The sequence below is a fragment of the Geotrypetes seraphini genome, chromosome 10, assembly GCF_902459505.1.
Source record: "Geotrypetes seraphini chromosome 10, aGeoSer1.1, whole genome shotgun sequence".
NCBI lineage: Eukaryota > Metazoa > Chordata > Amphibia > Gymnophiona > Dermophiidae > Geotrypetes > Geotrypetes seraphini.
In genome coordinates this window covers 120,657,347-120,679,409 of record NC_047093.1, presented here as the reverse complement: position 1 = coordinate 120,679,409, position 22,063 = coordinate 120,657,347, and the positions used below count along the sequence as shown (strand labels likewise).

The following is a 22,063-nucleotide window of genomic DNA, read 5'->3' as shown; positions in this document are numbered from 1 at the left end:
CACCTTGAAAAAGCTATTTAGCGAAACATGTCGATGAGATACCCTAGTGGCAGGACCACATCCTTAAAAGATAAGTAACAGTCTTGATTTCACTTTATAAATGCTATAAGCATTCATTTAAATATCAATTTAAGTATATTAAAGATTATTGATCTGGTGACGAGATAACACATAAAGCCCAAGGCATTGAAGTGTTGAGCCTCTGGTGGTGTTTTCTGAGGATCTGGATTCAAGTGTGTAAGATCTACGGGGGAGTGTTGGACAGTTGGTTGAGATAACTGGAGGCACGGAGATACATGATAGCAGAATTGCCGTAGAGACATAAATCTGTTTTGTCAGTTTAGTTTTTGATGCAATAATTAATGAGCATGCAAATTACTGATACATTAAAACCATGGTGGTACTCCACAGTTCATTGAAAAAGGTCACTCTTCCGGCCAGTGCCTGAGCATTGATTGGTTCAGAAACTGACCAGAATGGTGACATTTAAAAAATGAAACAAAATGTCTCTGGTAGGTTTGCATCAACCCCAGAACTCTCCCAGTCCAAAAACATGAAATAATCCCTGGTGTCTGTTGACACCCTCTCACCCAACCCATTCTCCAAGTATCTCCACAGACCCTTCTACTTCATATGCTTAAGGGAGGTAGGACATAAAAATTGCCGCTGCTAGGTCAGACCAGTGGTCCATCTTGCCCAGCAGTCCGCTCACGCAGCGGCCTTCTGGTCAAAGACCAGCGCCCTAACTGAGACTAGCTGTACCTGCATAAGTTCTGGTTCAGCAGGAATTTGTCTAATTTTGTCTTGAATCCCTGAAGGGTGTTTTCCCCTATGACAAGACTCTGGAAGAGCGTTCCAGTTTTCTACCACTCTCTGGGTGAAGAAGAACTTCCTTACATTTGTACAGAATCTGTCCCCTTTTAACTTTAGAGAATGCCCTCTCGTTCTCTCTACCTTGGAGAGGGTGAACAACCTGTCTTTATCTATTAAGTCTATTCCCTTCATTATCTTGAATGTTTTGATCATGTTCCCTCTGTCTCCTCTTTTCAAGGGAGAAGAGGCCCAGTTTCTCCAATCTCTCACTGTACGGCAATGTCCATTCTTGCGTTTGGCACAGCCATCTTGAAAAATGTCTTTCACAGGGCCTGTCTGGATTTGGGAAGATGGTACAACAGTTACGGGGAAAGCTGTTAAGTAGGAAATTGGGTTTGGGAGGGTGTTGCAATGGTTATTGAGGGAGAAGTGTTAAGTAGAATATTAACTTTGCAAAGATGGTGCAGTAGTTACTGGGATGGGTTTGAGTAGGATAATTGGTTTGGGAAGATGGTGTAACAGTCACTGGTGGGAGGGGAGTTGAGTAGTGTATTGAATGCTGGGAATGTCTGTTAATCAAGCACTTTTGGCATTAGGAAGCTATATTGGCTTTGAGACTGGCGTTAACTGCAGAATGAAAGGTCTCAAAGCTACTTGAAGTACAGATGTTGCTGCCAAAAGAAACGTCTTAAGTCCGATTTGGACGTAGGGTGCTAGTCACCCAAAGTCAGTAGCGGCAAAATGTCTATTCTCGAAAAGTACGTCCAAAATAATTTTTTTTGAAAATTGTCTATCTTTACATCTAGGCGTTTGATTGTCCAAACCACCACTATATGTCTATCTTTATACCACATTCTTGACCCAAAATTCATCAAAATCTGAAATGTCCAGAACAAGACTTTTTGGACATGGGAGGGACCAGTCTTGTAATGGACTGGCCACCCAGACATGGCAACAGAGCAGTGGGACACCTCACAGGTCACTAAGGAATGCGCTTCCAGAGGGTGTGATACGACAGAGTACACTGCAGGGTTTCAAGAAAGGTTTGGATGAACTCCTGAAGGATAAGGGGATTGAAGGGTATAGATAGAGGAGTGGATGATTTCCTGAAGGAAAAGGGGATTGAGGGGTATTGATAGAGAATTACTATGCAGGTCCTTGACCTGAATGGGCCGCCGCGTGAGCGGACTGCTGGGCGGGATAGACCTCTGGTCTGACCCAGTAGAGGCACTGCTTATGTCCTTAAGAATTGTCACCGCTGGGTCAGACCAGTGGTCCATCATGCCCAGCAGTCTGCTCACACACGGCGGCCCTTTGGTCAAAGACCGGTGTCCTGAGACTAGCTTTACCTGCGTACGTTCTGGTTCACTGCTGTGAAATACACAAAAAGGGTGCCAAATAAACATCTCATCACAACTCCCTTATAGGTCATGGTGAGCCCCAAAACACCCCCAAAACCCACTATACCCACCTGTCTACAATCCCAATAGCCTTTATGGCTGCAGGTGGCACCTAAATGGCAGTACAATAGGGTTTTGAGGAGGTTGGTGGGCTTACATTTTCCACCATTAATGTAGTAGTTAGAGTGGCTTATGGACCTGGATCCTCCACTCTGTTTCACTAGCCCACCTCCCAGACTACTTAAGCCACCTCTGTGCAGCTCTACTAGGCTTTCCTATAGCAAGTGCTGATGTGCCGGAGGCAGATATGAATGTTTTAATTCTGAACTTTGTGGAAGTGCAACAGGGTCAGTGAACACAGGGGGGGGGGGGGGGGGGTATTTACTTTGTCCCTGCAGTGGTTATCTGGTCACTTTGGATACCTTTTGGGTACTTATACATGTCTTTACATCATCTAAGTTTCAATGTTTAAGTTCCATCTAGGCAGTTTCGTAAAACCTTCGATTATCCTTGCAGGATACCTGGCCCCACGTTAGGCCTTCCCCCCTCCTAAACGCTTTCTTCCCTCTCTTCTACCCACTCCCTTCTTCATCAGCCAAGTTCGGCTAAATGTGTTGTAAATCTAATAAATTGTTTGTAAATCGGCATGTCAATGCGGATCCTAATGTAATTGTTTTGAACCGCCTAGAACTCGATGGGTATGGCGGTATATAAGAATAAAATTATTATTATTATTATTAAGTCTAGGTTGGCCTACATCCTACCCACATCCCACCCTAACCACTTATCCAAAATTTCCCATTTCAGCTCTGGGCACATAGCGGGATTCAGAGGCCTAAAAAGTCCCTGGATACGTCTAAAAAGCCATTTCAATTATCGGCATTTGGAGGTGATGTGTGAAGAATGGTCACCAGAGCAAACAATGGGTCAAAAGCAGGGATGGTGCTTTCTAGAAATAAAGGAATATTCCACCTGCACTCTGGTTTTCTTTTTTTTTTGTTTGTGGGTCCCACAAAGCGTGATAAGACAGGGTGAGAGAAGTGTAGACATATACCAGTCAAATGGATATTGCTTTGGCGTTAGTGCCTCTGGGAGGTGGTCAGAGGCAGGACACAGTAGGATGAAGGATGAGTCAGTCATTCGGGGTCCATGCTTGCTCCCAAACAGAAGGAATCCACAACCCACGTTTAGATGTAAAAGCACAAAGCTGACAGATTCAGATAACTCACTGGCGAGATAATTCTTCCAACTCTTGCCAAGTAATACATAGGGAGGGGAATTAACAAGAGAGCCTGAATGCAAGGAACGTATCTGCTTTTCAAAGGCCACTTTGACGGCTTAGAAGCTCCCACATTACTCATGTTCTTAGGCAGGTGTAATTTTTAGCATGTCGGTAAGAATTGGGACACACGTGCTTTTTTTTTTATATATAAAGGATAAAGGACAATCGAGCCCACAACCTCTGCCCCTGGAAATACCAGGATCCTCTTTAAGATGAGCTGCATATGCTCTAAGACATTGTATGGGTTAATGCCATCCTATCTTATGGATTATGTCAACTTTTCTTTTGGTGTGAAAAACCAACTTTGCGCAAACTATCCATTTTCAACAGTAAAGGGCTGCATTTATAAGCATTTTGTTAATCGAATGTTAGCCTATCAAACCACTCTCTGGGGCAATTTGATGACTAAGCTTTGCTTGTACCTAACCTTTAGAAGGACACTGAAAATTCACTTATTTGCTAAATTTTATAGCTAAGTATTTTGTCATTTAAGTTTGTAATTCTCTGTTCATGGACAGCATTAGCATTTGTTAACCACATAGAACTCAGAGGGTTTGACTGTATGGGTGTGCATGGAAACGTTAAAGATCCCTAGCAGTGTGAGAAATGCATTTGTAGAATATTATCCCCTGAGAAGAGAAAACTTTTATGAACTGGGAAAGGAGACGCGGAAGGACAGTTCCCAGGTTCTAGTGCTGATCAAGTTTATTAAAAATTTGATATACCACCTTGTCTGGTTAGGTTTCTGTGAGGCCCAATCTTTGCACGAGTTTGTCCTCTATGTTCATCCTAGGTTTTATCCCTCAGACAGTAGGGTAATGCATGCCAAGTTCATCCAGTCTCCTCAGAGTACCTGCATCTCCACCTTCTAGCCAATCTCAGCAATTCCTTCCCCGCTTCCTGGAGATTAGCTAGGTTGATTCCCTGAACGATGCCTTACTCTTTTGGGGTCTTGCCAGGTACTTGTGACCCAAATTGGCCACTGCTGGAAACAGGATCCTGGGCTTGATGAACCTTCGGTCTGTCCCAGTATGACAACTTATATGTTCTTGTGTTCCCTCCCTGACTTGACTGAAATCCTGCCTTTCTGAGAGTACATTTTCCATCTTAACCTTTCATGGTTTCGCCATTTTCTTAATAACGCTTTTGTTATGTATATTTTGTCAATTAGAATTTGTTTCTCTGTTACGTGTTGTGGTAGAAATGATAACAGAACAGTTGTAATATCAGCTAATTCATCTGATCTAGAAACTTACCGGAAACTTGAATGTTGTGGAAACGCAGTCGCTGGCACCTACGAACAAATGGATTACCAGAAGAGTATGTTAGCTGCCCACTGTACAATTATCCAGAGAAAAACCAAGACCCCAGACCTTTTGCCACTCAGGTATTTCATGAGAGAAAAGTGACATTAAATATATAAAAAAACAACAACATTAAACCAACAGAACTCCAGGAGGAATGGTAGGAGAGGGGAGATATGATAGACACATTTAAATACCTATGTGGCATAAATGAACATGAGGTGAGTCTCGGTTGAAAGGAAGCTCTAGGACATAGGTGTCAAAGTCAGTCCTCGAGGGCCGCAATCCAGTCAGGTTTTCAGGATTTCCCCAATGAATATGCATGAGATCTATTAGCATACAATGAAAGCAGTGCAAGCAAATAGATCTCATGCATATTCATTTGGGAAATCCTGAAAACCCAACTGGATTGTGGCCCTCGAGGACCGACTTTGACACCCCTGCTCTAGGATGAGAGGACACAGGCTGAAAGTGACGGGATACTTTTTCACAGAAAGGGTGGTGAATGCTTGGAACAACCTCCTGGTGGAGGTGGTGGAGACAAGTACGTTGAATCTCTACGAGAGAGGAGGGGATAATGGATAGCATGACTGGGCAAACTAGATAGGCCCTATGGTCGTTATCTGCTTTTGCTTTCCTAAGGAAGTGGCAGAGAGGAAAACGGTGATGGAATTCAAAAAGCGTGGGATAAACATAGAGGATCTCTAATTAGAAAACGAAGGATGTAAATTAAAGAATTAAGGCCGGTACTGGACAGACTTCCACGGTGTGTGTCCCATATGTGATGATTTGGTGTAGGATTGGGCTGGGGAGAGCATAAATGGGAACTCCACTAACTTGGAACATGAGGATGTTACTGGCCAGACTTTATGGTAGATATCCTTCAAACAGGATGGTTGGATAGGCTGGAGTGAGCTTGGATGGCCCAGAAATATCAAAGAAAAGACAAGTTAATTTAATCATGTATTTGTAATGGGTATAACTACTGGGCAAACTGGATGGACCGTTCAGGTCTTTATCTGCTGTCATTTACTATGTTAAGTTTCCATGGGTTATACGATGAGGAAGAGGCAGTGTGAATTAATCTGGAATGGGGGACTGGCTTATCTATTCTGGTATGACAACTTTTTTTTTGGAGGGGGGGGGCGGGCAATGCTGCCCCAAACTATGCTTATGCCTCATGTAAGGATCTTGTTTTGGAACAGTTCTGGTGCTGTGAAATGCAGTGTTTGCAGTATGTGAAATTTCCTTCTAGACAGATGAAACGCTTCAAATAAATTCTCCCCCCTGTACCCTACACAGGCATGGAGAGGTGGTGGGTGGACTGGGGTAGGGAGGGTGTCACTGCCTGGCCTGGTGTGACACTTGTTTCAACAGCTTTACACACACAACTGCTGTGAATTACACAAATAGTTCATCTTTTAGATTTTTTTTTATTATTTCATTTTTCTCAGATTGTGGTAAAGTTGACCGGAACTGACCTTTTTTCAGTTCCTCATACAAAGCGACTGGCATTAGTTAAATTTTCCCACACTAAACGAAATCAGACAAACCAAAAAAACTCCCCTGAAAATAAACAGCAAAAAAATAGATTATGAAACGAAAACAAAACAAAAATACCCTCAAAATGATAAAAAACAGAAAAGTGGGGATCTGTTCACAGCGCATTCAGCTTCCGTCACACCAGGACAATATGACACAAATAATCGCAATTGGAGATTGCTCCATCTCTGGACGCCCTGCCTAGACTTTTCCAGGGCTCTAAATGTTTCCTCAAACGAAATAAAACACCTTGTCAATTCCTCTGTTCCTTGGGGTTTTTACAGTTCTGTCTTTCCATATCGAGGACTGAACACAAAGTTCTGAAGGATTTGTCACATTGATAAAGGGTTATGGCACAGAATTCTTCAAAATCGGGTTGTTTCCAATGTGTGTAAACACCTTTTCATGGAATTTTATTAAAAGTAAGAAAGTGGGAAGAGTTTGAGATCACAGAGGGCGAAACTCTCCCCCTGGCATACTCCTTTATGCTCATGTCCAAACCCAACCCTCCTACCCTCCCTGCTATTACAAATTAAAAAAAAGCCCTCCTGCTCTGAAAGAGGGCTGATCAGTGCCTGTCTCTCGCAGACCTGGGGACTAGAATCACTCACCAGTCATTCCTCAGTAATACCATTAATAAAAAAGATGTAATTTGCTGCCTCAGTAATCTCATGATTGATTCCCGTTACAATCGCACATGTTCCATAATACTTTTCCTTGATGAAAATAGATCTGAAATAGAATTTCACATAAACAGCTGTACCACAAAATAAGCTTTTTTTTTCTTTCATTTCTTTTCAAGACAATTTTTTGTTTTGTTTTTGTTCTTTTTTTCTTGTTTTTTTTTTAATTTTTTTGTTTGGTTTTTTTTTTACTAATACATCAGGTAGTTGTATAGTGAAACATCTTTCCCGCATTGATATCAAAATAATTCTGCATTGAGTCAGCAAATTCACTTACAGGTGAAACTGGCCTTCTCTGGGAATTTGGGAACTGTAAAAGAAATTTTTGAGATTTTTCTTATGGAAAAGGTTTAAACGAGAGAGGCCATGTGTGGTTCCGGGTTGGAGCTGCTTTGGAGTTCACTATTCAGTTCTCTGCAGGCCCACTGAGGATCTAGATCTGTGTCTCTTGCACGTTCTCCTTGGAAGTGCTCTTGAAGAGCAGAGGTTCATGGATGGAGTTGAGGATAGGGTTTTTGGCACAGTTCAGGGTGCCTGTGTTGTTGTTATAGTGGGCCTTGAAGGCGGTGTAATGGTTGAGGTGGTCGTGTTCAATGGCCGGCAGTGCTAAGTGATTATCTCCTGGGTTGCTGGTGGGGATCTCATCTTCCACGTTGATGATTTCTATGGTCCTAGTCGGGCCATGGTGCTTGTGCAGCTGATGTTGCTTGCGCAGTTTGTAAAAAACAATCAGCATGACTGCTGCCATGAAAGTAATGGCCACAAAGCAGCCAATTATGATTTTTGTGGTCTTCATCACATCATCCAGATCTTTCATGATGTCTTCAGTGATGTCTGTGATGGGAATGGTGAAGGTTCTTTCAGTTGACCGGGTGCTGTGAGGTGTTAGTGATGTGGTCGAATAGGTTATTTCCCATCCAGGGGTTGGACCTGGCTCTTTCTCTGAGGGCTTCAATTCATCCTGGATAGTTTCCATGGTTTCCACAGTAACTGTCGTAAAATAGGTGTATCCAGTGGCAGAGGGGTCTGCTGCAGACACATTAAGCGTTGCCGATGCGGTGGTGTTTCCCGCTGAGTTGGTTACCATGCATGTATACTGGCCAGTGTCCTGCACGGTAACATTTGTGAAGTTTAGTGTACCGTCATGCAAGACCGAAATACGGACCCGGTAGGATCCATGGGTCATTAGGGTTCCATTTGGCGTTAGCCAATTAACAGAGGTCATCGAGGTCCCTGTCCGGCATTTCAACTCAGCAGCCATGCCTTCTGTTACATTGAGGTCTGTGGGGGGTTCCACAATGACGGGGGCATAGCAAGTGAAATGACTCTGATCCAGCTCTCCGATGTAACGACCCTTTAAGTTGGGTGGGGAGTGGCAGCGTGCACAGCAGGTAGTGTTGTTTGGTACCGTCTCTTTCAACCACCAACTCAACCATAGCACATCACAGTTACAGTGCCAAGGGTTGTGGTTTAGGTGTACCCGCTCCAGTCTGTGCAAGGGTGTGAATAAGTCATGAGGAAGGGACATAAGATTATTGTGTGACAGATTGAGTTCCTCTAAAGATTTCAGGTCATCAAAAGCATTACGTTCAATGATGGCCACCTGAGCGTGCATTAGCCATAGCCTCCGAAGACTGGTCAGGCCCTGGAATGAGCCAGGCCGAATCATTTCTAGTCGGTTCCCTGATAATTCTAGCTCTTCCAACCTCACCAGTGCAGTCAGGTTGGGTATATCTTTCAAGTTGCACATACCCAAATTAAGATACCTTAGATTTACAAGTCCTTCAAAGGCAGCTTCTGAAATATACTCCAGCTTCTTCAGTTCCCCCAAGTCAAGTCTCCGAAGAGACGGAACACGATTGAAGGCATATGATGGGATACTTTCAATGGGGTTATTCCTCAGCCACAGCTCCCGTAGCTTGGAAAGGTATTCAAAAGCTTGGGTGGGGACAGTGGTTAAGCGATTATCAAAAAGCTCCAGAGTGTTCAGATTGGGCAGTCCATTGAAAGCTCCTACCTCAATCATACGGATTAAATTCTTGCTGAGCTGCAAGATTTCCAGGTGGCGTAAGTGCTTGAATGTGTCAGTCTTGATGACCTGAATATTATTCTCCTGGAGATTCAGGTATCTTGTGTTCACAGAGATGCTCTCTGGCACCTCCACCAGTTCCCGACGAGTGCAAACCACACGACTGGCCTGGTTACTACAGGAACAAGAGGCTGGACAAGAAGTAGGTGAGGTCCCTCCCAGTGCCAGTGATGATAACCACAAGATTAACACGGTCAACTTCCAAACCATTCTAAAGAGCTCCTGCTCCAGTATCCTGTGGCTGCAGCGGTGGGTGGCCATTTTCAACGTTCATGCTTTAGTGGCAGGTCCTGCGGGAAGTGCTCTTGGGGTGTCCAGTGACTAGAGAGAAAGAGAGAGGAATTCTTGTTAGACATAGGAGTACACAAGGAGATAAACATTTGCTGATGAAAGCTGAATGCTTTCTAAACTGCAACACTTTTCTCAAACCAGCCTAAGAATTATTGAATGACATTGGAAGGCCACTAGCGCTCTAAAGCTCATATCGTACAGTTTGCTTGGATTAATTTTACACTGACAATATTTAGAAAGTGATTTAGAAAATATTCACTTAGCGGGAATGAAAGACAAAGAAAGTAAATCAAATTATGAGCCTACAATGACCAAGAGACTGCAATAGACTCAATGCCATAGACTGATACCTCAGGATTTCACCAATGCAACTCTGTCTTGAAATCCTGGGCTACATCCGAGGTGAAATGAACTTCCTGGGCATCAGATAAAGTCTTGGCTGGCCATCTGTCAATATCATTAAAGTTCCAGACAGTTGACTATTGCTTTTCCTAAGAGGTCCAGGTGTGGAGCGACCAAGGGGGAGCAGAAAATGAGGTAAAAGAAGAGGGCAGAGCTGAGCACGGAGGTGCAGTCATCCTCAAATTAGTGTCTGCTGATAAAAGTCCTGAGCTAAATCCAACATCTCTTCCCCCATCTTGATTTTTCCCATCTTCACCAGGGGTAAAATGCATCCTGTAATGAAAATGAGAAGTTCTTCTCCTGCCACCTCCTCCCCCCATTTTCACCACTATTATTTTGAATAATCTTAAAACCAATGCCTGCTAGAAATTGGACTTAAATGAAGAAAATCTGGCCCTTCAGCTAAAACAATGGTTCCCAATCTTGACCTGGGGGACCACCAGCCACTTGGATTTTCAGGATATCCCTAATGAATATGCATGAGAGAGATTTTGCATACCTGTCACATCCATTATATGTAAATGTCTCTCATGCATATTCATTAGGGATATCCCTGAAAACCCAACTGAGCTGAAAGGAGAAGTGAATAGCCTCGTCTGTCCATTCCTTTCCTGATAATTCCTAATATCCTATTTGCTTTCTTAGTTGTTGCTGAGGGTTTCATTGTATCCTCAACAATGACACCTAAGAACATAAGAATTGCCGCTGCTGGGTCAGACCCGTGGTCCATGGTGCCCAGCGCTCTAACTGAGATCCTTTTCCTACCACAGAACCCAGCATCACATAGCTATAGTTCGGATTTCTCACATGCATCACTTTGCACTTGTTCACATTACACGTCATCTGCAATTTTGGTGCCCAGTCTTTCAGTCTCACAAGGTCCTCTTGCAATTTCATCTTCGCTCTGATTCTCCCCCTCCGCCTGTGTCCTTTACAGTCTTGTCCTATGGAAAGTGTACCATGACAGATGTCTTCCAGCTGGACTCCTGACTGCTTATGTTTTGCATAAAAAAAACAGCTGCTGGAACCATGCATACATAGTGGGCACCCTAGGGTAATTGATCCCATTCACCAGGGAAAAAGCCTAGAGGAAATTTGGAGACCTGAAGGTGGATCTGGGGGGAACCACAGAAAGCTTGTTTTGTGCTAAGGGGTTGTGAGTTAGGTGCCTAGTTTGACTTCACTGGGTGTTAAATTTAGCTGCCCACTGACACATTTGGTTTTATATCTGCTGCATTAAAAAATTGTATTTGAAAGAGCTTAAGCTAATGGAAGAATAAAAATGCTGACTGCAGTGAAAGCTGCAGAGAAGTGTTTGCAGGTTCTGGTGTCTTTTCAACCACTGCAGGACTCTGTGTACCGTAACAACTGGGGATTGTAGCAAAGCCACAACAAATCTTGACTGGAAGGCTATGGAGACCCTGCAGCCCGGGATTCACAGAGACACGATGCTGAAAAATATCAACATTGAGATAATATAGGACTTTAGAGTCATCTTCTCCATCATCATAATACAAGTGTTGGCATCGACTGATCTTATGACCTCCACAGTCTCCTGTGATCTGTTAGCTGCAAAGACAATAACAGATCCCCACTTTCTGGCCGCAGGTTGTTTCTGAGATCCAGTGAATACAAATATCTAGGGTGCCTGTTTCCTAAGGCTTCACATGTTCTAACTGCGTGTTTCCTATTAAACAGCCATGTGAAAATGTCTGTTAGTGCGTGCTAACCTTTAGTAAAACAGCCCCTAAATGTCTGTAGAGATATCTGTTGTCATCTAAATGGTCTTATAAATTATACTCATTAAAATACGATATCCACTCCTCTGTGTGATTTCCTGCTATCCAGTTACAGGGAAATACTTTTAAAACCAATAGGAGGAAATTTTTTTTCACTCGGAGAATAGTTAAGCTCTGGAACATGTTGCCAGAGGATGTGGTAAGAGCGGATAGTGTAGTAGGTGGTTTTAAGAAAGGTTTGGACATGTTCCTGGAGGAAAAGCCCCAAAGTCTGTTATTGAGAAAGACAAGGGGGAAGCCGCTGCTTGCCCTAGATCGGTAGTACAGACTTTTGCTACTCCTTGGGTTTTGGCCAGGTACTAGTGACCTGGATTGGCCACCGTGAGAACGGGCTACTGGGCTTGATGGACCATTGGTCTGACCCAGTAAGCCTAGTCTTATGCGAGTCTTTTAGCCTTGTTACACATCATTTTCAAGCTTTTTCTGTGTGTAAGCCTGTTTGTTGTATATTATAACACCGCAGGGTCTGCAGATGCTCCGAAAGTGTGAGGAGACATTACTGGGGTGTCATTTTGGAAAGCAGAGATGGGATTCCTAGGGGTCAGTTTAGGTGAGTCTTTGCTTCTCAGCTACCTCAACTGTGTCTATAAGTTATCTGTGCAAGTTACAGTCCATAATTGGGGGGGGGGGGGGGTGATTTTATAAATAGTGCTGAAAGGTAGGAATCCAAGCTAAGTGTCCCTCTATAGGGTGCTCCGGACTGAGTGCCCTGTCTACTATAGCACCTAAACCTGATGTGAATTCTGGTGCTGAACTGATGGCATTTGGGTTCGTAAAGGACCCTATTGTACAACTGCCTTCATTTTGGGAGCACTCCTGATCTGCCCTTGAAGCACAAGACAATTTAGGTGCTCAAGGTATAGAACACCACCAATTAACATTAATTAGTTTGCAAAGCATATGGGATCTGCACCCAGATCTGGGTTACCTTTTATACAATTCAGGGGAAATATATCTCACATGGGCCCAGATTCTCGAACCAGTGCCAGTATCAATTTCAGAATCGTGTCGACATGAAAGATAGGCACCGGAAATGAATGCCAGGGTTTTCTTGGCATACATTTCTGGTGCCTGTCTTTGCGTGGATCGCACTTACGTAGGCGATGGCCATACCTACGTTGGCATTTGGCGGCCTAAAACGCCTATGTAGGTGTGATTCCAGCACCAATTTTCTAGGTGCTGGTATGCACCTCAAATATCGGTTAAAAATACCGTTGGACGCCATTTTTAATGGAGGTATGGGCGCCTACATAAATACCTTGTGCTTTACCATATTCAGCCCGACTCTTGACTTGAATCAAGGTTCATTTTTTTAAGATACATTTTTATCTTCTGCACTATTTTCTGTGCCCCAGAATTATGAAAGTTGCATGAAACTCCGGCATGCAAAAAGGATCCTGGATCAATCAGTACCGTGGATGTCTTAGTTCTTCCCTCGCCTAATCCTTTTTATTCTTCATCTTTCTTTCTTTCCCTCTTTTTTCCTTTTGAGCTCTACACCATCTCTGGAACATGTGGAGTCCGACACATTCACCACTTTCTTCTTCTCGTTTTACTGATATTCCCCCTGCATTTTTATCTCTCTCTCTCTCTCTCTCTCTCTCTGTTTCTCTGTCTGTCTCTCTCTCTCTCATCTGTTGATGGATGGAAAAGAGGTTGTTCGGCCAATTAACTCTTCTTATGGTTGTTCAAAACCGCGGCACAAGGTGTGAATATTCGCAGGTTCTCTGTGATAAGAGGAAGGGACTGGGAGTGACAACATTTGGTTTTCATAAGTGATGTTTTCACAGGAATTATAAGGGAAAGGACTTGTTTTTGCAGAAAAATTGACATTTAAGAGAAAGTAGAAAAACTGAGGGACAAAAGAAGCTGGCCACGTGGTTCACATGTTATGCAAGACCAGTTCACCCTGAGTCTGCTGTGGAGGCTGCAGGAAGATTAAACAACTGCTCTTTTTCATGGATCAATACTCAAAAGTCAGATGAAAGTTGGGTTTTAGCCAGGGAAATGGAGCAGGGAAAACCGTCATCCCTTGACTGGCTGCATTATCACAGTTAACTGATGCTTTGGGTATTCACGGTGTGATCTCCAGCTTGTGTAACATAGTAAATGATGGCAGATAAAGACCTGAACAGTCCATCCAGTCTGCCCATTAGTTATACCCATTACAAACACATGATTAAATTAACTTGTCTCTTCTTTGCTATTTCTGGGTCATAGACTGCAAAGTCCACCTGGTATTGTCCTGGGTTCCAAATGCTGAAGTTGCTGTCCAAGCTCACTCCAGCCATCCTGTTTGCAGGATATCTACCATAAAGTCTGGCCAGTAACATCCTCATGTTCCAAGTTAGTGGAGTTCCCATTGACGGAGACTTCAGTAGTTGGAACCTAAGCACAGTACCGGGCAGAACTATGGATTGTTGCCCAGAAATAGCTAAGAAGAAAAAAAAAAAATTTTAGATTGAATCGGGTTGGGCAGACTGGATGGACTATTTGGGTCTTTAACTGCTGTCATCTACTATGTTACCCTCCCCTGCCCATCCTATACCAAATCACCACATATGGGACACAGACCGTGTAGATCTGTCCAATACCGGCCTTAGTTCTTTAATTTACATCCTTCGTTTTCTAATTAGAGATCCTCTATGTTTATCCCATGCTTTTTTGAATTCCATCACCGTTGTCCTCTCCACCACTTCCCTCAGAGCACTCACTATGTAGGTCTAGTTCATCCCCCCCAACCCCTAAGGGGAGAGAGTCCTGGTCATTGCTCAAGAGTGTCACTTTGTGAATGGAATCTAGTGAAGGACCCTTACTGCAGTGGCCAGACTAGCTATGTCAGAGCTTAAGAGGAATATAATCTGGGGGGAAGGGTTGTTTAAGGCAGAAATTCCTAAGTAGTTGTGAATGAAGGGTCCCAGTTCTAGTATTGAGTGAGTTGGAAGTACTGAAGTCACCGCTGGGGGGGGGCCAGTGGGGTAAAAAGCTCTTCTCCATGGGTCTTGCAAGGGAGTTGTGAGGGCTACATGACTAGGGAAAGGGGATGTCTAATTGTGTTTTAGGCAAGAAATGTCCTGACATGTTTTTATGGTATATTGTCTTTCCATCTTGGATGAATTTGAAAGAAGGTTTTTAAAATGATACTGTTAGTTAATGTTTTTATTGTGTTTGTTCTGTCGAAACATGTTTTATTTTTAATATGTATGCATGTAATTTTGTAAACCGCATAGTTTTTATGCGGTATATAAATTTTTTAAATAAATAAATAAAAATCCATAAGCCGTTTTTGAAACGGACTTTGGAAAAATCCACAGCTCATTCCTAGGATAAGCAGCATAAAATCTCTTTTACTTCGTGGGATCTTGCCAGGTACTTGTGAACTGGATTGGCCACTGTTGTAAACAGGATACTGGGTTTAATGGATCTTTGGTCCGCCTCAGTATAGCAACTCTTATGTTCTTAGGCTCTAACCAATTGTTCAAGTGCACAATTAGCCAAGTAAATGTGACAATCTCTGGTAACACAAACCCTGCTAGATGAGGCTTGATGACCAGGTCTTCAAGGCTCTGCTTCTAATGTTTTCACTCACATCTTGTGGCTTGGGAACCTTTCACTTTCTTAATGATTTTAAGCTTTCTATAATATTGCAGGAGCTGAATGGGAAGCTGTAGTGATTAGACAGATAAAGCTCAGGACTAACAGATATTTAAATTCCAGTATTGAGAGGAGCTGTGGTCAGGGCTTGAATTGAAGGGAAATGGAAGGAAACCCCATTCTCCTTCTTCACAAAAATAACAAATTCTAATTTCCCCTGTGATATCTTGTGAGACCGATTCTTTTTAACTTTGTTCTAGGGCCTATTGCCTTTTTAATTCAACTGCTTGACATTGCTTTTCACATCTTAGCGGTCAACATCCACTTACTCTTTCTTTCATGCAGTCAACAAGCCCTTTCCAAAATCTTTAATAAGCTGAATATAATTTGTCACAGATTTGCTACTAAAGGCTTAAAATGGCCCCCCACAGAAACTGTAGCCTTACTCCCCGGAACAACCCACTCACATTCCCATGTCTGGCCCGGATTCGCTGATCTCTTTGGTAGACTCACTTAGAATTCTTGATGCCCTTCTAGATAATATTCTAACTTTTTTCCTACTAACACAGTAACATAGTAGATGATGGCAGATAAAGACCTGAATTTTCCGTCTAATCTGCCCAACCTGATTCAATCTAAAAATTTGTTGGGGGGGTTCTCCTTAGCTATTTCTGGGCAAGAATCTAAAGCTCTGCTTGGTACTGTTCTTAGGTTCCGACTACTGAAGTCTCTGTCAAAGCTCACTCCAGTCCATCTACACCCTCCCAGCCATTGAAGCCCTCCCCAGCCCATTCTCCCCCAAACGGCCATATACAGGCACAGACCATGTAAGTGTGCCCATTACTGGCCTTAGTTCTTCAGTATTTACTAATTTCTTCTGATTCTAGATCCTCTGTGTTCATCCCATGCTTTTTTGAACTCAATCACCGTTTTCATCTCCACCACCTCTCTCAGGAGCACATTCCAGGCATCCACCAGGCTCTCCGTAAAGAAGAATTTCCTTACATTGCTCTTGAGTCTACCACCCCTCAACCTCAAATTATGTCCTCTGGTTTTATCATTATCCTTTCTCTGGAAAATACCTTTCAAGTATCTGAACGTCTGAATCATATCTTCCCTGTCCCTCCTTTCTTCTAGGGTAGTGGTCGGCAAACTGCGGCTCGCAAGCCGCATGTGGCTCTATGGCAACTTGAGTGTGGCTCACAGCTCATCTAGAGCAAGGGTGCTCAGCCTGCTTCCCTTCCCTATAAAGAGGATGCTGAAGTGCAGGGCTGACCAAACTTTGCCACCTGACGTCAATGCTGACATCGGAGAAGAAGTTCTTGGCCAGCCAATCGCTGTTTTATTAGTGTTATGCTAAATACCTTGAGAAAGTATGTGAAGAAAACATACAGAAAGGAGGCACATTATTTCAATATAATAACCTTGTGCCTCTCCTTCGTTCTTTCTCCTGGTGCTGCCCATTTTCACAAGAAAGGAAGAGGGCTCTAGTGGGTAAAAACAAAAATCATTTTAAATCTCAGTTGAGTAAGAAAGGGACATAGACCATATTTACATCAGTACTATTTACTTGAAGAATATTTCGTAATTTAAGTAAAAGACTGCACATGGAAAACAATTAATTGTGCTTTGTGTTTTAAAATTTTTATTGTTGGTAAGAACATAAGAATTGCCACAGCGGCCCTTAGGTCAAAGACCAGTGCTCTATTTGAGTCTAGCTTAACCTGCGTACGTTCTGGTTCTGGTTCAATAGATCATTTTGACTTGACCACGAAGGTAAGGGGAGGGAGGGAGGGAGGGGAGCTGCTGAAAGACATCTAGTAATCCTTGCAGGCTTGACTGTGCAAGGAATTATTTTTGTAAAATCATGTTTTATGTGATTGGCATTATTTAGACTTTAATTTCTATGAATGAATAGAATGAAAATGATATAAAATTGCTTGCTTGTTTTTATGTGCGTGCGCTGAAGGGAAGTGGAGAGAGAGTGGGCTGAGGATGCTGAAGGGAAATGGGGAATAGAGAGTGGGGAGAAGATGCTGATTTATAAATTGACAATTGTACAGATTATTGTGTCTTTTTATACTTTAATATAATTTTGGTATAAAACTATTTGAAGCTTGTGTAGATGGGATCAGATGGTTTGCGGGGACGGAGACAAATTTTTTTCCCTGTGTCATTCTCTAGGCTCTGCCACTAATCGATTTCGACTACGTGCGGGCAAGCGGGGTGTCAGTCGGGTTGACGTAGCCATCGTAGCACAATTAGGCGCGGGGTATGGCTCTCAAATGAAATCTTAATTGTTCTACTGCTGATTTTGGCTCTTTTGACTAATGAGTTTGCCTACCACTGCTCTAGAGTATACATAGTCTGGGCTTCCAGTCTCTCCTCATACATCTTTTGGTGCAAACCTACTCATATCTCAAAGCTAGTTAAAGAGCATCTTCTTACACTGTCAGATCTGATCACATCTTCGTAATCCATTCTCTTTGCCTGTGATATCCCATCTGATCTACTGCAAGGAGTCTTACACATCAAATCTAGATCTCTTCATCATGCATCCTTTGCGCCTCACAGCATTGTTCCCACTCACCTCCAGATTCATTTCTCTTCTGACCTTTTGTATACCCCACACCCCTAGGAAATATTTGATTAATGTTTGCCCCCCCCCCAAAAGCAATATCACAGCCACCTACTACCACTGCTCAAGGCATTCTGGCAGCTGATTGAGTGGTGACTTGTTACTAAGGGACAACCTCTGAAATTCCATCTCGTGCGAGCCCACCCCAGATTGGGAGCCCCACACTACAGATTCCTACTTTATTTTCATTCCATTTCATTTTTTTTAGTATTTCATAAACCTCCAGTCTCTCTTCCCCTTGTACTCCATCCAAATCCTTCTTGAAAGAAGTTTAAGACCCTTCTAAACACAGATTAGTTGACACAGCTGGAAGGATAACTACAGACTGATGTACCTAGCCGTAGGACATATTACCTACATAGTAAACCCTCCAGTTTTTCATTCTTATATTCTTTCCACCATTGGGTCATAGAGTAATGCTTTCTTTTCCTACATTATAATGATTTTGACTGTACTCTAGACTTCCTTGTATGTTACCCTTGCCTATCCCTTTCATATGATTATGTTTCTTCTTGTAAACCACTTAGATATTTCACCATTATTTGGGTATAATAAATAAAGTTAAACTATGGAAGTGAAAGATTGTGACACGGCACAGCAGAAAGAAGATTGGTAGAAGGACGTGACCAGAGATGGAGGAAGGGACAAGGAACATTTCAACTTCAAATTATACGTTTAGCAAGTTCACACTCCAGCTTCTCTCCCTTCTCCTAATGTAGCATCCATAATGGCTCCTGACTTCCTGTTTTCTTAAGCCCCCATCTCCAGCCCCAGCCAATCAGGTTAGAGGACCCACTATATATAAAGACAAAGTGCAGACCTCCCAGCACACCCTGAAAAAAGCATGATGGCTGAAACGTCGGTTCTACCTGCCCAGATGTGTTGAGATCCGGACAACTGCAAAAATTCCTATTCAATTGATTAGATTAGCCACTTGCCGATGGAGCTGTTTCGCGCAGACTGGCTAGCTCCTTTAATTTGGAATGATCTCCCTATTTTAATAAGATCAGTAGAAAACTTTTAAAGACATTCTTGTTTAAAGAATTTTTATCTTGAAATTTATCATCTTCTGCTGTTAATGTTCTATTTGACTATTTGTCATTGCGCTATGTTTAACTGGGGGGGTTCCCAGTAATAGAAATATGTTATTATCTACCATGAACTAGCACTGAAAAGAATATTAGGGGTGCTCTAGCACCCACAGATCTGGCACTTCCATTCACCAATGATGTCCCATTTTCTTCATTTAGTTACTTCACCTTGTGTTCACTTTGCCTAGTAAATTCCTGCCTTACAACATTCTCCCTAAGTTCAATAAGCAATGAGCCATATGCAGCTATTACGATGAATATTGAAGAAAAGTGCTAGCACGTAAACAAGACTACACCAACCAGGCCGATGTACTGGAGATCGTACACGCCCTCAGTAAAAACCTTGGGGTCAAAACTCAGCTGGTGGCATTATTCCTGTTCCTGGATATTCATGTCTGGGTTTCAGCAATGCTAGCAAACACATGGCCAGCTGAGTCGATATTCAGAGCTTAACTGGCCATTGGTTAACTCAGTGGTTCCCATACTTGTCCTGGGGCTCCCATGCAAATCTCTCCCATGAATATTTATTATGGATATCAGGAAAACCTGACTGGCTCGGGATCCCTTAAAGATAGGACTGCATTTTATGGTCGCTGGCATTTAAGTGGCCAAGTTCAGACTCCATCCCTGGAATGCCCCCAAAATACCGGGCTTTCTCTTAGGCGCTAACCGCTAATTTCCAGGGCGAAAACCATTTAAGTGCCATTGAAAATTAGCAAATAGTTTCGAACAAGTGGCCAGTTCAATCGTTTTTAATATCGACCTGCTTGTCCCCGAAATCTGCTGCTGTCACCAAGGTCTAAGCTAGTCCAAGCGGGGAATACGCTGTGCTAAAGATCTGAGGTTATACGAAAATCAGGGGCATCGTGCAAGCGACATTTCCAAAGGTGGCCTTGCTTCATGGTGGTTGTTTTTTGAACGATGGTGGAATAGCCTGGCTTCCTTTGCCCGAGCCGATGTTAGGAATTTCTTTCAGAAGCCAAACAATGAGTTAAAATTAATACCAGGCACTTTGGCCTTGAAATTACACGTAGGCAGAAATGATCGGAAGGGAATGAATGGGTTAGGGAAAATGAAAATTTTCATGCTTTTGTGTTTAAAACTGTCTGTTCCTAGATATACAGTATCTGTGTATGTGTGTATGTGTGTGTTTCTCTTTCCTTCTAGATATGGAGATATAGGTATATTTCTCTAGTCCCTTAAATTAGTAATACAGCTTATCCCAGGACAAGCAGGCAGGTATTCTCACATATGGGTGACGTCATCGATGGAGCCCGGATGTGGACGCCTCACAAACAGACTTGCTTGAAGAAACTCGAAGTTTCGAGTCGTCCGCACCGCGCATGCGCGAGTGCTTTCTCGCCCAGCACAGGGCGTGTCTCCTCAGTTCTCAGTTTTCCGCGGAGCCGAGAAGTCCGTCTATGACTCTCTGCGTTTAACTTCATTCCTGTGTGCCATCTCTCAACCGCGGTTTGTGTTTTTTTCCTCACGAATCGCTGTTTATAGTTTATTTCTTTTGTTTTTAGTAAAAAAAAAAAAAATTTTCTTCTTCCGTTCGTTTTCCGGGACAGGCTGCTTGGCCGCAGCCTGAGGGCTTCGATCTTGCGGTGCCTATTTTCCCTTCTTTGTCCCGGCCTGCCAAGGGCTTTAAGAGGTGTAGCAAGTATCAGCGCGCGATCTCTCTTACAGACCCTCACGGACGCTGCCTCAAGTGCCTTGGGCTGAAACATCATCCTAGGTTGTGCCTGCCTTGCCAAACACTTCAGCCTCGTGCTTTCAAGTGTCGTTGCATTTTGGTGGACAAGCTGTTCGAGATGGAGTCTTCTACTGATCTCTCGACTTCGAAGGCGTCTTCGGCCTCTACTCCTATCGAGGCTCCTTCTGCGCCTACTCCTTCCACCTCGAGCCTCATCAGACCTTCGTCGTTTGCAGCGGCTCTTGCTTCAACGTCATCTGCTGTATCTTCCACTGTTACCTCAGGTCAGATAGCTCAGCAGTCAGTTCCACCAGTGGTGATTAAAGTGTCTAAGACTCCCAGGTCAAAGCACACTCACACTATCTCGAAGGAACCTCCAGCCAAAGCAGGTGGTCCGGTTTCAGACGCGGATCCATCCTTGCCGGCTTCTTTCCAGACCATGTTAGAGAAGCAGTTTATTCAGTTCCTTACTAACATGGGACCCAAACTGCTTCCTCTTATCCAGCCTGGGCATTCAGCAGACTCCCGCGAGGTCGAGCCGCTTCCTTTACCCCAGTCTGACCTTACACACTCTTTGCAGGGAGCAGAGTCTCTGCGAGTGTCTGGCCTGGCGTCCAAGCACGTAAAGCAAGGAGCAGATTCTTTGCGAGTGCATCGACAGGAATCCTCACACTCTATACAAGGAGCAGAGTCTTTGGGAATGCATCGAGGTTCCTCCTCCAAGCCTCTGGAGTTTCGATCTACAGCCTCTAGTCCTATTCATCCGATGGCATCGGCTGCTCTCGTCTTCGAGGAGAAGTCTCCTCAATCCTCGAGATCTGGTTCCCGACACAGTTCTCATCGAAGTTCGAGGTCTTCCTCGAGGCATCATTCCAGGCATAGTTCTTCTTCTCAGGACAGACCATCTTTCTCTAAGCCTCGATCTACTCCAACCTCAACCAGGCCACCGACGCCTCGTTCGAGGTCTCCGATGCCGGACCTCGAGGATATTCCAGTTTCGACTGCCTCGTCCAAGTCACCAGGTTCCTTTGATGCCAAAGCTTCATCTTCGACTCATGCTGCATCGATGTCCTCGAGTCCTTCTCGAGACAAAGCATTGGCAGACCAGCTATCTTTCTCATCTTTCCTTCGTCAGATGGCTGTGGACTTGAATCTTCAATTAGATACTGGCTCAAAATACTCTAAGGAGTATCTAGAAGTCATGCATCTTCCTCAGTCTCCGGCAGAGTCTCTCAAGCTTCCACTTCATAAGCTTTTGAATCAGACTTTTGGTCGATGCATGGAGACAGGAAAACTGTGCATCGCAAAGGATTTGACAACACTCAGTTATCTCATCAATCCCTCCTTGTCGAGTGCTCCTTAAAGAGGTCCCATCCTTCCAAGGTTTATGCCACCGTTTGTCCTGGAAGGGAAGGGAAGACTATGGACAAATTCAGACA

At 43.5% G+C, this 22,063-nt stretch overlaps 1 protein-coding gene across 3 annotated transcripts in view; it reads right to left on the bottom strand.

Moving 5' to 3' along the window:
• Positions 1–6,252: 6,252 nt before the first annotated feature.
• Positions 6,253–22,063, bottom strand: part of LRRC4B (leucine rich repeat containing 4B) — a 134,876-nt gene continuing 119,065 nt past the window's right edge. For all 3 annotated transcript variants that reach the window (XM_033959833.1, XM_033959831.1, XM_033959832.1), the window contains exon 2: positions 6,253–9,434. In XM_033959833.1, the coding sequence (XP_033815724.1) occupies positions 7,458–9,374 (1,917 nt within the window). In that variant the 5' untranslated portion in view covers positions 9,375–9,434 and the 3' untranslated portion in view covers positions 6,253–7,457. The remainder of the gene's footprint in view (positions 9,435–22,063) is intronic.